We start from the raw sequence: 14,874 nt of genomic DNA on the forward strand, positions 1-14,874 counted from the left end.
TAATGACATAAAGGCTATGCTGCTACGGTGTGGGACGTCATCTATAATAATGACATAAAGGCTATGCTGCAACGGTGTGGGATGTCATCTATAATAATGACATAAAGGCTATGCTGCTACGGTGTGGGATGTCATCTATAATAATGACATAAAGGCTATGCTGCTACGGTGTGGGATGTCATCTATAATAATAACATAAAGGCTATGCTGCTACGGTGTGGGATGTCATCTATAATAATGACATAAAGGCTATGCTGCTACGGTGTGGGATGTCATCTATAATAATGACATAAAGGCTATGCTGCTACGGTGTGGGATGTCATCTATAATAATGACATAAAGGCTATGCTGCTACGGTGTGGGACGTCATCTATAATAATGACATAAAGGCTATGCTGCTACGGTGTGGGATGTCATCTATAATAATGACATAAAGGCTATGCTGCTACGGTTGTGGGACGTCATCTATAATAATGACATAAAGGCTATGCTGCTACTGTGTGGGACGTCATCTATAATAATGACATAAAGGCTATGCTGCTACGGTGTGGGATGTCATCTATAATAATGACATAAAGGCTATGCTGCTACGGTGTGGGGTGTCATCTATAATAATGACAAAAAGGCTATGCTGCTACGGTGTGGGATGTCATCTATAATAATGACATAAAGGCTATGCTGCTACGGTGTGGGACGTCATCTATAATAATGACATAAAGGCTATGCTGCTACGGTGTGGGATGTCATCTATAATAATGACATAAAGGCTATGCTGCTACGCTGTGGGACGTCATCTATAATAATGACATAAAGGCTACGCTGCTACGGTGTGGGATGTCATCTATAATAATGACATAAAGGCTATGCTGCTACGGTGTGGGACGTCATCTATAATAATGACATAAAGGCTATGCTGCTACGGTGTGGGACGTCATGTATAATAATGACATGAAGGCTATGCTGCTACGGTGTGGGACGTCATCTATAATAATGACATAAAGGCTATGCTGCTACGGTGTGGGATGTCATCTACAATAATGACATAAAGGCTATGCTGCTACGGTGTGGGACGTCATCTATAATAATGACATAAAGGCTATGCTGCTACGGTGTGGGACGTCATCTATAATAATGACATAAAGGCTATGCTGCTACGGTGTGGGACGTCATCTATAATAATGACATAAAGGCTATGCTGCTACGGTGTTGGACGTCATCTATAATAATGACATAAAGGCTATGCTGCTACGGTGTGGGATGTATTCTATAATAATGACATAAAGGCTATGCTGCTACGGTGTGGGACGTCATCTATAATAATGACATAAAGGCTATGCTGCTACGGTGTGGGATGTCATCTACAATAATGACATAAAGGCTATGCTGCTACGGTGTGGGACGTCATCTACAATAATGACATAAAGGCTATGCTGCTACGGTGTGGGACGTCATCTATAATAATGACATAAAGGCTACGCTGCTACGGTGTGGGACGTCATCTATAATAATGACATAAAGGCTATGCTGCTACGGTGTGGGATGTCATCTATAATAATGACATAAAGGCTATGCTGCTACGGTGTGGGATGTCATCTATAATAATGACATAAAGGCTGTGCTGCTACGGTGTGGGATGTCATCTATAATAATGACATAAAGGCTATGCTGCTACGGTGTGGGATGTCATCTACAATAATGACATAAAGGCTATGCTGCTATGGTGTGGGATGTCATCTATAATAATGACATAAAGGCTATGCAGCTACGGTGTGGGATGTCATCTATAATAATGACATAAAGGCTATGCTGCTACGGTGTGGGACGTCATCTATAATAATGACATAAAGGCTATGCTGCTACGGTGTGGGGTGTCATCTATAATAATGACATAAAGGCTATGCTGCTACGGTGTGGGACGTCATCTATAATAATGACATAAAGGCTATGCTGCTACAGTGTGGGATGTCATCTATAATAATGACATAAAGGCTATGCTGCTACGGTGTGGGACGTCATCTATAATAATGACATAAAGGCTATGCTGCTACTTTGTGGGATGTCATCTGTAATAATGACATAAAGGCTATGCTGCTACGGTGTGGGATGTCATCTATAATAATGACATAAAGGCTATGCTGCTACGGTGTCAGACGTCATCTATAATAATGACATAAAAGCTATGCTGCTACGGTGTGTGATGTCATCTATAATAATGACATAAAGGCTATGCTGCTACGGTGTGGGACGTCATCTATAATAATGACATAAAGGCTATGCTGCTACGGTGTGGGATACCATCTATAATAATGACATAAAGGCTATGCTGCTACGGTGTGGGACGTCATCTATAATAATGACATAAAGGCTATGCTGCTACGGTGTGGGACGTCATCTATAATAATGACATAAAGGCTATGCTGCTACGGTGTGGGACGTCATCTATAATAATGACATAAAGGCTATGCTGCTACGGTGTGGGAGTCATCTATAATAATGACATAAAGGCTATGCTGCTACGGTGTGGGATGTCATCTATAATAATGACATAAAGGCTGTGCTGCTACGGTGTGGGACGTCATCTATAATAATGACATAAAGGCTATGCTGCTACGGTGTGGGACGTCATCTATAATAATGACATAAAGGCTATGCTGCTACGGTGTGGGACGTCATCTATAATAATGACATAAAGGCTACGCTGCTACGGTGTGGGACGTCATCTATAATAATGACATAAAGGCTACGCTGCTACGGTGTGGGACGTCATCTATAATAATGACATAAAGGCTACGCTGCTACGGTGTGGGACGTCATCTATAATAATGACATAAAGGCTATGCTGCTACGGTGTGGGATGTCATCTTCAATAATGACATAAAGGCTATGCTGCTACGGTGTGGGACGTCATCTACAATAATGACATAAAGGCTATGCTGCTACGGTGTGGGACGTCATCTATAATAATGACATAAAGGCTACGCTGCTACGGTGTGGGACGTCATCTATAATAATGACATAAAGGCTATGCTGCTACGGTGTGGGATGTCATCTATAATAATGACATAAAGGCTATGCTGCTACGGTGTGGGATGTCATCTATAATAATGACATAAAGGCTATGCTGCTACGGTGTGGGATGTCATCTATAATAATGACATAAAGGCTATGCTGCTACGGTGTGGGATGTCATCTACAATAATGACATAAAGGCTATGCTGCTATCGTGTGGGATGTCATCTATAATAATGACATAAAGGCTATGCAGCTACGGTGTGGGATGTCATCTATAATAATAACATAAAGGCTATGCTGCTACGGTGTGGGACGTCATCTATAATAATGACATAAAGGCTATGCTGCTACGGTGTGGGGTGTCATCTATAATAATGACATAAAGGCTATGCTGCTACGGTGTGGGACGTCATCTATAATAATGACATAAAGGCTATGCTGCTACAGTGTGGGATGTCATCTATAATAATGACATAAAGGCTATGCTGCTACTGTGTGGGACGTCATCTATAATAATGACATAAAGGCTATGCTGCTACTTTGTGGGATGTCATCTATAATAATGACATAAAGGCTATGCTGCTACGGTGTGGGATGTCATCTATAATAATGACATAAAGGCTATGCTGCTACGGTGTCAGACGTCATCTATAATAATGACATAAAAGCTATGCTGCTACGGTGTGTGATGTCATCTATAATAATGACATAAAGGCTATGCTGCTACGGTGTGGGACGTCATCTATAATAATGACATAAAGGCTATGCTGCTACGGTGTGGGATACCATCTATAATAATGACATAAAGGCTATGCTGCTAAGGGTGTGGGACGTCATCTATAATAATGACATAAAGGCTATGCTGCTACGGTGTGGGACGTCATCTATAATAATGACATAAAGGCTATGCTGCTACGGTGTGGGACGTCATCTATAATAATGACATAAAGGCTATGCTGCTACGGTGTGGGACGTCATCTATAATAATGACATAAAGGCTATGCTGCTACGGTGTGGGACGTCATCTATAATAATGACATAAAGGCTATGCTGCTACGGTGTGGGATGTCATCTATAATAATGACATAAAGGCTATGCTGCTACGGTGTCAGACGTCATCTATAATAATGACATAAAAGCTATGCTGCTACGGTGTGTGATGTCATCTATAATAATGACATAAAGGCTATGCTGCTACGGTGTGGGACGTCATCTATAATAATGACATAAAGGCTATGCTGCTACGGTGTGGGATACCATCTATAATAATGACATAAAGGCTATGCTGCTACGGTGTGGGACGTCATCTATAATAATGACATAAAGGCTATGCTGCTACGGTGTGGGACGTCATCTATAATAATGACATAAAGGCTATGCTGCTACGGTGTGGGATGTCATCTATAATAATGACATAAAGGCTATGCTGCTACGGTGTGGGACGTCATCTATAATAATGACATAAAGGCTATGCTGCTACGGTGTGGGATGTCATCTATAATAATGACATAAAGGCTATGCTGCTACGGTGTGGGACGTCATCTATAATAATGACATAAAGGCTATGCTGCTACGGTGTGGGACGTCATCTATAATAATGACATAAAGACTATGCCGCTACGGTGTGGGACGTCATCTATAATAATGACATAAAGGCTATGCTGCTACGGTGTGGATGTCATCTATAATAATGACATAAAGGCTATGCTGCTACGGTGTGGGACGTCATCTATAATAATTTGGCTGTTCTAAATTCTGTGTTGCTCAAAGCCTTGAGTAATGAACCTATTTTTGAGACAATCAGCTGGAAAGCGTCGATGCTTCAGGAAGCTTTGTTTCCCCATCATGGAATCTATCTATTTTTGATGCTGTGATTTTCCCTGCCATCATTCTGTATGTCTCTTCTGATCTGCATTCATGTTTTAGTTGGGTTTTAGTTTGGTTCTAACTGGTCTCCATTAGTTAGGCTCCAGCTCGCTGACCATAGCTCGTTGGCCAAATAGGTAATGTTAGCTGGCTGGCTAAGATAACTGCATATAGCTAACATTCTTTGATTAGATGGCGTTATGTATTTCCAAAACGTTGGTTTACTTTAGTCACTCAAGTCATGAGTGGAAACGATTGGTTTAATTTGAAGTTCTACATTTGAAGTTCTTTCTGTTGTTGTTTACATCACAGGGAATAGACCGGTCTTGCATATTACATAACACCTGCCTTTATCATTCTTCTGAATTCTTATTGGTTTTATGTAATAACTCCAAAAATAGAACAGTGAGGTGTAACTTTGCATTGGGACTTAAAACAATTTTTTGGGAAAAATATTTTATTTGATCTTTTATAAACTTTACCATAACCTAACCATTTTATTTATCTTCGTCACCCACTTTACATGTGTAGATAATAAAGCATTTGACCTTTCCACTGCGTTAACAATGGAGGATTGGTTGATTTCCAGTTTAAGTATTTAAGATGATTAACGAGAAAAGTATTGTGCAACCATCGGGTAACTTGTTTCATGCTCATCAAAGGTGAGGGTGAATTTAAGATGTTCACTGCTTGTATTGATGAAGGAGTGGAATCGATGAAGTTCCTCTGCTGTCCCCTGGAATAGATGGAACACGTCATCAATGAAGACATTTACAGAGCCTGATGAGGTGCTAGAATGGATTGTTAGGGCTGACAATCACATTCTTCTCTAACAACCCCACGTACAGATTGGCATAATTAGATGCTATTTTAAACTACAATGACCATAATGCACTGCGTGCCTACTTGTCTTGTCTGTGTTTATTTTACACCTGCTATGTAAAAGAGACAGAATAATACACGATGGTCAATGCAATCTGGAATCCTTGGGACATCCCTACCCTAAACCCTAACCTTAACCCCTAACCTTAACCATTTTAAATGTCAACTTCAACGGGCTAGGGACGTCCCAAGGATGTATCTCTACCTGAAAATACATGATCTAAGTGATTGATAGTTGGTATTCAGCAGTCATAAAGCCTTATTTACTCTAATGAACTACTAAAATAGTGAATTTGTCAGAAAGCATAGACAGCAGCTCTACACTTTATTGACTGACTGATTCTTTCATCCTTCCATCCCTCCTCAGCCTTCCTCTCCTCTGAAGACCCAGTGAGGGTGGAGCTCAGTCAGAGAGCTGTTGAGGGACTGGTTAGGAAGAACACTTATACAGCCAGAGAGGTGAGAGGTCACACATGGTTTAGATGGTAAATATTTATGTCCCCTTAGTGGTTCATCATGTCAGCAAAAGGGAATATGTTCCATCATCTATGTTTATTTACATTAGTGCAAATTGTCCACTGATATTGGTGTAATTTCTCACCCCTTTTGGCTGTATGAAAGTTAATTTCCCCTCAGACACACACATTTGTTCTTTGATATAATGAAGGTAATTTGTGTCAAATGTACTTGTCCCCACTCATTCACCCCATCTCTTTACATTGCTTATGCATATTCAGTGGCCTGACTGCATCCAGAATATGTCCAAGGCCCATCCTGGTAGAGCTGAACCTTATGCAGCTTGGAGTGATCATATGACAGAAGTCACATTTAGGTGCCAGGTGTAACTGAGGCCATAGATGCTCCATATCCATTACTTTGAGTGTTTTATATAATAAGACTAAATGTGTTTCTGTGTTGCAGGGACAGTCAAGAAATGGAACAGCAAGGCCACAGAACATGACATAAGCAGAGCTGTGGGAGACCACCTCAAGCCCCTGGTAGAGCCGGGGGTGGTGTTTACCACTCCACCACGCCTTCAGCAGGCTGGAAAAGTGATACCGTTTTTCATACTAGGGAATTGATCTGTTTGATCCATTTGTTAGTTTCAGTTTTCAGTAGTTGAATCCTTTGACATATTGTTGATTTCAACAAATGAACTGGGTTGGTTGAAAAGTGATACTAAACTTAAATATCATTTGCACTATTTTGACAGTGGAAGATATACTGAATTTATACTCTATTTCATACTAAGATTGACATAAGATAAGTTGATTTTGCACATATTTGTTCATTGGTTTAGCAAGAGTGTAGATTGGTCAGTCATTGGGTTCATTTGTTTTACAATATGTTCAAATCAAGCTTTATTTATACAGCACATTTCAGACATGGATGCAACGCAATGGCTTCACAGGAAAAAACAAATATTTACCCCAACAAACATAAGATTAACAACTGAATGACTAGTGATCATTCTAAGAAAATTCCATTGATTAAAATATTAACAATTGGATACAATATCCAAACCAAAATATAAGCTTGTTTTACCACATTGTTTGTTGTTATGTTCCCCAGCAAAAAAAAACCCAGTAATGTCACTTAAATAGAAGAGGGAACTAACAAAGAGTCACTGACAACAACCACAACTAAACAGGTGGGGTTTTAGGAGGGGTTCTGATAGACACTATGGGGGTGTTTACTGAAAGTTGACTAGTAACAACAACTGGGACCTAAAAGACACCCACCATGAGACCCACTAAATCTGCCCAAGAAGAGGAAAACAAAAGAAAAACCCACACCAAACTTAAAGACAGGAAGCAAACAAAAAAGGTGGAGCAACTAAAGGTGTTGACTCTCCACATGTATCAAGAAAACTGGAGCACTGGGCCAGACACTCTTAAATAGAACCTGGACCAGCTCAGGAGAAACACCTTCCCACTAACGAGATGGACAAGCCAGCACAGGTGTAACACATACTGACTAACGAGCTAGACGTGCTAACGAGCTAGACGTGCTAACGAGCTAGACGTGCTAACGAGCTAGACGTGCTAACGAGCTAGACGTGCTAACGAGCTAGACGTGCTAACGAGTATAACGAATATAAACATGGTGTCTACTGGCGATCTACTGGCTATCAACAATTAAAAACAAGAAAAACACATTTCTAAACAATAATATACAATCGTTTTATTTTCTCTCATTTTTCTTTCTATAGAATCATAAAACTCACTAGCTTCTAGAACTCTCGTCTTCCTAAAACTCACTAGCTTCTAGAACTCTCATCTTCCTAAAACTCACTAGCTTCTAGAACTCTCATCTTCCTAAAACTCACTAGCTTCTAGAACTCTCATCTTCCTAAAACTCACTAGCATCTAGAACTCTCATCCCCTTGGAACGAGCCCAAACAAAACTCATCTCCAATAGGTAAAAACATGTAGTCAAAATAAATTGTGATCCATGGCAACGCACTGGCTAAACGCAAAACAGAAATCTTTTTGACTGCCCACCCTTGAGACAATCAGCAACCATGTTGTCCTTACCACAAACATGTCTGATTTCAAGAGGAAACTCCTGCAATATCCGTAGTAACTTTCCACCTCACTGCAGAGCTTCTCTCTCTTTTCAGGGTTCACTAGATAGGCATGTTGTTGGATCGGGGCCCAGTCCCCAATGTCATGCTCTAGTACATTTAGGTTGGCACATGTGAGAATAAACCCTGATATTCATAAAAACACGGCAACAATGTGAATACAATTGTACCAAAAAAATTGTCAGTTGGTTGCATAAATAATTATCATTACCAAATGTTACATGAATTGTAAATATTAAATATTTGATTGCATAGTCTTATTTTCGACGTCTTTTCAATGACATTTTGCTTGGTGGGATATCCCCAATGTCAAAGCACAGTTTTAACATGTACAAATCAATAACCAATATGCAGAAACAGTTTGTGATAAATTGAAAACCTAAACATAACATGTGCTATGTACACAAACATCAGCCAGTCAGGTTGTACATGCTGTTGAAACTAACACAACTAAAAAACACATGGAAATGGGAGATATATTTTACCTCACAGGTTAGAGGACAACCTGCAGAAGACAGTCAGCTACATTTTGGAGTGATGCATTTAAATGTAGGGGTCGCTAAACAAAGGAACACAACACTTATTCATCGATATCATGCTAAAATCATTTGTGTGACAGGAGGGAGATGAAGTTGCACGTCCTGTTAAAACGAACAGCTCAAAAAACACATGGAATCTGGGAATAATGTGTACATCCCTGGTTAGAGGACAATTTGTAGAAAGCAGCTAGATACATTTTGAAGTGTTGCATTTTGATTCCAGTGGGTCACCAACGTGGTAAGTGTAACACAACTCTTTTTTTGTTAGTCACTTTTTGTTAAATCTCATGAATAGTACTCTTTCAATTCAGAGCCTGGATTTTCCCGCTGAGGCTAATATTCATATCATGTTGAAATCAATAGAACAGGGGACAAATGTTTATGGTTGTACATTGTGACATCATTAAAATACTCCAACTACAATGTTAAAACATTCTACATTGTGACATTATTTCATTGATATCATGAAACAACTCCATGTATTTTCTGATGTTTAATCAGAGATCTTTTATCAGAGTATCTCTTCCCACATTGATCACAGCTAGGAGGTTTCTCTCCTGTGTGTGTTCTCTGATGTGATACTAGGCTGGTTAGCCAAGCAAATCTTGTCCCACATTGACTACAGCTATATTGTTTCTCTCCAGTGTGTGTTCTCTGGTGTATAGTGAGATAGCTAGACGTAGAAAAACTCTTCCCACATTGAGTACAGCTATATGGTTTCTCTCCTGTATGAGTTCTCTGGTGTTTAGTGAGAACTCTAGATGTAGAAAAACTATTCCCACATTGGTTACAGCTATAAGATTTCTCTCCTGTGTGTGTTCTCTGGTGTAATTTTAGGCTGTCTGGCCGAGTAAAACTCTTCCCACATTGAGCACAGTTAAAAGATTTCTCTCCTGTGTGTGTTCTCTGGTGTATAGTCAGCTGGCTAGATGTAGTAAAACTCTTCCCACATTGATCACAGTTATAAGGTTTCTCTCCTGTGTGTGTTCTCTGGTGTAGAGCCAGAGAGCCAGATGCAGCAAAACTCTTCCCACATTGATCACAGCTATAAGGTTTCTCTCCTGTGTGTGTTCTTTGGTGTACAGTCAGATTGCTAGATGCAGTAAAACTCTTCCCACATTCATCACAGCTATAAGGTTTCTCTCCTGTGTGTCTTCTCTGGTGTACAGTCAGAGAGCCAGATGCAGTAAAACTCTTCCCACATTGATCACAGCTATAAGATTTCTCTCCTGTGTGTGTTCTCTGGTGTAGAGCCAGAGAGCCAGATGCAGCAAAACTCTTCCCACATTGACCACAGCTATAAGGTTTCTCACCTGTGTGTATTCTCTGGTGTAGAGTCAGAGAGCCAGATGCAGCAAAACTCTTCCCACATTGACCACAGCTATAAGGTTTCTCACCTGTGTGTATTCTCTGGTGTAGAGTCAGAGAGCCAGATGCAGCAAAACTCTTCCCACATTGACCACAGCTATAAGGTTTCTCTCCTGTGTGTCTTCTCTGGTGTAGAGTCAGAGAGCCAGATGTAGTAAAACTCATCCCACATTGACCACAGTTATAAGGTTTCTCTCCTGTGTGTGTTCTCTGGTGTAGAGCCAGAGAGCCAGATGTAGTAAAACTCTTCCCACATTGATCACAGCTATAAGATTTCTCTCCTGTGTGTGTTCTTTGGTGTAATATCAGGCTGCCTGACTGAGTAAAACTCTTCCCACATTTATCACAGCTATAAGATTTCTCTCCTGTGTGTGTTCTTTGGTGTGATATCAGGCCGCCTGACTGAGTAAAACTCTTCCCACATTGACCACAGCTATAAGGTTTCTCTCCTGTGTGTATTCTCTGGTGTAGAGTCAGAGAGCCAGATGCAGCAAAACTCTTCCCACATTGACCACAGCTATAAGGTTTCTCTCCTGTGTGTATTCTCTGGTGTAGAGTCAGAGAGCCAGATGTAGTAAAACTCTTCCCACATTGATCACAGCTATAAGATTTCTCTCCAGTGTGTGTTCTCTGGTGTAGTGTCAGCTGTCCAGATCGACAAAAACGCTTCCCACATTGATCACAGCTATAAGATTTCTCTCCTGTCTTGATTCTCTGATGAATTTTAATGCCTGATGAGGTGAATCTCTTCCCACAGTCAGAGCAGCAGTGAGTTCTCTTCCCTGTGGGTCTCTGCAGGTGTTTCTTGAGGTGTTCTAATGTGGAGGGACTCTTCTCTGCCTCTTCAGCATCATGAGGTTGTTGAGGCTCCTCAGAGGATCCACGATAGTCCCGTATCTCTCCTGTGTGAACAACAAAGTCAGACAGATGATTAAAATCCCACAACAGCGGTAATCCACTGTAAAGGGTGATGCCAACAGCGTAGCCATGATGTTGTACAACAATTGACGTCTGTAATGAATGTTAAAATTATTTGACATTTGCCTTAAAATGAGCAAGAATAGTCATATTTTGTCTTGTTTTCACATTAGTAGTAACATCGATGATTGTAGGCTAGAAATAAGTTATTCATGTTGTTGAAACTCTAAGCAGTGTGCCAGACGACTTTTGGTCTCCAATATAGGCCCCTTTCTGTGTTTGCTAAAATTGTGGCACGAGGGCAATTTCATTGCAGAAACTCCTCCCTGCTAATGAGGAAACCACTAGTTATGGATGTAGTATATCTGGTAATGAGGAAACCACTAGTTATGGATGTAGTATATCTGGTAATGAGGAAACCACTAGTTATGGATGTAGTATATCTGGTAATGAGGAAACCACTAGTTATGGATGTAGTATATCTGCTAATGAGGAAACCACTAATTATGGATGTAGCATATCTGGTAATGAGGAAACCACTAGTTATGGATGTAGTATATCTGGTAATGAGGAAACCACTAGTTATGGATGTAATATATCTGGTAATGAGGAAACCACTAGTTATGGATGTAGTATATCTGGTAATGAGGAAACCACTAGTTATGGATGTAGTATATCTGGTAATGAGGAAACCACTAGTTATGGATGTAGTATATCTGGTAATGAGGAAACCACTAGTTATGGATGTAGTATATCTGCTAATGAGGAAACCACTAGTTATGGATGTAGTATATCTGGTAATGAGGAAACCGATAGTTATGGATGTAGTATATCTGCCTGGAGCAAAAATGGTGAGGAAAGATTTTAGATTTTCACAATGTATTCTGAAAGTGAATGGGGGAAAACTCAGGGGAGTAACCTCCATTTCCAGGTTGATGATGAGTTCATTTCACACTACTTTGGATTATAATTGTAAGACTCATTTGAATGTCCTGTTTATTATAATGTTTGCTACAGCATTAACCTCTCTAGGGTAGGGGGCAGTATTTTCACGGCCGGATAAAAAACGTACCCGATTTAAACTGGTTACTACTCTTTTCCAGAAACTAAAATATGCATATAATTATTTGATTTGGATGGAAAACACCCTAAAGTTTCTAAAACTGTTTGAATGGTGTCTGTGAGTATAACAGAACTCATATGGCAGGCAAAAACCTGAGAAGATTCCATACATGAAGTGCCCTCTCTGACTATTTCTTGGCCTTCTATAGCCTCTTTATGGAAAATAGAGGATCTCTGCTGTAACGTGATAATTTCTTAGGCTCCCATAGGCTCTCTGAAGGCGCCAGAAAATGGAATGAGATCTCTGCTGTCTCTGGGCTAGGTACAGGAGCGCTGTTTGTGTGAGGGGTCAGGCTGGTGGCTCAGAGACAGGAGATGCGCAGCCACGAGAGTACTCCATGTTTTTCTTCACCAGTTTGAATGAATACAATATCGAGAAGTGGCCATGTTTTTCTTTCAGCCTTTGAATGAAAACAACTTTGCCCGGTTGGAATATTATCGCTATTTTACGAGAAAAATAGCATAATAATTGATTTTAAACAGCGTTTGACATGCTTCGAAGTACGGTAATGGAATATTTCAAAAAAAAATTGTCACGACATGCGTCCTCGCGTCACCGTTTGGATAGGGACCTGAACGCACTGACAAAACAGAGGATATTTAAACATAACTATGGATTATTTTGAACCAAAACAACATTTGGTGTTGTAGTAGAAGTCCTGGGAGTGCATTCTGACGAAGAACAGCAAAGGTAATCCAATTTTTCTTATAGTAATTCTGAGTTTAGTGAACGCCAAACTTGGTGGGTGTCAAATTAGCTAGACCGTGAGGGCGAGCTATCTACTCAGAATATTGCAAAATGTGCTTTTGCCGAAAAGCTATTTTAAAATCGGACACCGCGATTGCATAAAGGAGTTCTGTATCTATAATTCTTAAAATAATTGTTATGTTTTTTGTGAACGTTTATCGTGAGTAATTTAGTAAATTCACCGGAAGTTTTCGGTATGTTTGCTAGTTCTGAACGTCTCATGCTAATGAAAAAAACTGTTTTTTGATATAAATATGAACTTGATTGAACAAAACATGCATGTATTGTATAACAATATGTCCTAGGAGTGTCATCTGATGAAGATCATCAAAGGTTAGTGCTGCATTTAGCTGTGGTTTTGGTTTTTGTGACATTATATGCTAGCTTGAAAAATGGGTGTCTGATTATTTCTGGCTGGGTACTCTGCTGACATAATCTAATGTTTTGCTTTCGTTGTAAAGCCTTTTTGAAATCGGACAATGTGGTTGGATTAACGAGAGTCTTATCTTTAAAATGGTGTAAAATAGTCATATGTTTGAGAAATTGAAGTTATAGCATTTTTAAGGTTTTTGAATATCGTCAGGTCACCGCATGTGTGGGAGGTGGGACAAAAGAGCTGTCTGAGCCATGTTGAGTAGGACTAGGGGCTCTGCAGTAAAATAAAACAATGATAACTACCCTAAACAACAGTATACAAGGCATATTGACATTAGAGAGACATAAAGCGAGGCATAAAGCAATCACAGGTGTTGATTGGGAGAGCTAGCTAAGACAACAACAGGTAAGACAACAGTTAATCAGCTAAGACAACAACAACAGGTAAAATGGTGATGAATGGGCAGAGAGGGTCAGTTAAATACATACAGGGCCTGAATTCTAGGCTGGGGCCGACAGATAAACAAAACAAACAAAATGGAGTACCGTGATTAATGAACAGTCCAGCAGGCATCAGCTATGTAGCCAAGTGATCATAGGGTCCAGTGAACAGCAATATATGAAACAGGGAAGCCGTTAGGTAGTCGTTACTACGCTAGCCGGGAGATGCGCCTGGCTCGGGGCTAACTGGTGCTAGCTTAGAGACAAGTGCGTCACCGACGTCCGGCAAAGGCCGGTTGAGTGCACACCGGACGGAATTACGTCGGCAGACCAGTCGTGATGGATCAGCGGGGCTCCGTGTCGGCAAAGGGTCCAGGCCAATTGGCAAAAGAGGTATTGTAGCTGGAGTAATTTTGTTTGCTAGCCGGGAGATGCACCTGGCTCGAGGCTAACTGGTGCTACCCAAACGTTTTGGGTAGCCTCCCACAAGCATCCCACAATAAGTTGGGTGAATTTTGGCCCATTCCTCCTGACAGAGTTGGTGTAACTGAGTCAGGTTTGTAGGTCTCCTTGCTCGTACACGCTTTTTCAGATCTGCCCACAAATGTTCTATAGGATTGAGGTCAGGGCTTTGTGATGGCCATTCCAATACATTGTTGTCCTTCAGCCATTTTGCCACAACTTTGGAAGTATGCTTGGGGTCATTGTCCATATGGAAGACTCACTTGCAACCAAGCTTTAACTTCCTGACGGATGTCTTGAGATATTGCTTCAATATATCGACATACTTTTCCTTCCTCATGATGCCATCTATTTTGTGAACTGCACTAGTCCCTATTGCAGCAAAGCACCCCCACAATATGATGCTGCCACCCCTGTGCTTCACAGTTGGGATGGTGTTCTTCGGCTTGCAAGCCTCCCCTTTTTCCCTCCAAACATAACGATGGTCATTATGGCCAAACAGTTCTATTTTTGTGTAATCAGACCAGATGAAATTATTTCAAAATGTACGATCT

The 14,874-nt window shown here is 40.5% G+C and overlaps 1 protein-coding gene across 1 annotated transcript; it reads right to left on the minus strand.

Annotated features, from left to right (window-relative positions):
• Nucleotides 1–9,438: 9,438 nt before the first annotated feature.
• LOC115186637 (zinc finger protein 135-like) lies at nt 9,439–10,821 on the minus strand (the record flags this gene model as incomplete). Its single annotated transcript, XM_029746206.1, has 2 exons — nt 9,439–10,568; nt 10,653–10,821. Coding segments are annotated over 2 exons (1,299 nt in total), but the record flags the coding sequence as incomplete, so codon positions are not given.
• Between the last annotated feature and the right edge of the window lie 4,053 nt (nt 10,822–14,874).

Source organism: Salmo trutta, unplaced genomic scaffold, assembly GCF_901001165.1.
Source record: "Salmo trutta unplaced genomic scaffold, fSalTru1.1, whole genome shotgun sequence".
NCBI lineage: Eukaryota > Metazoa > Chordata > Actinopteri > Salmoniformes > Salmonidae > Salmo > Salmo trutta.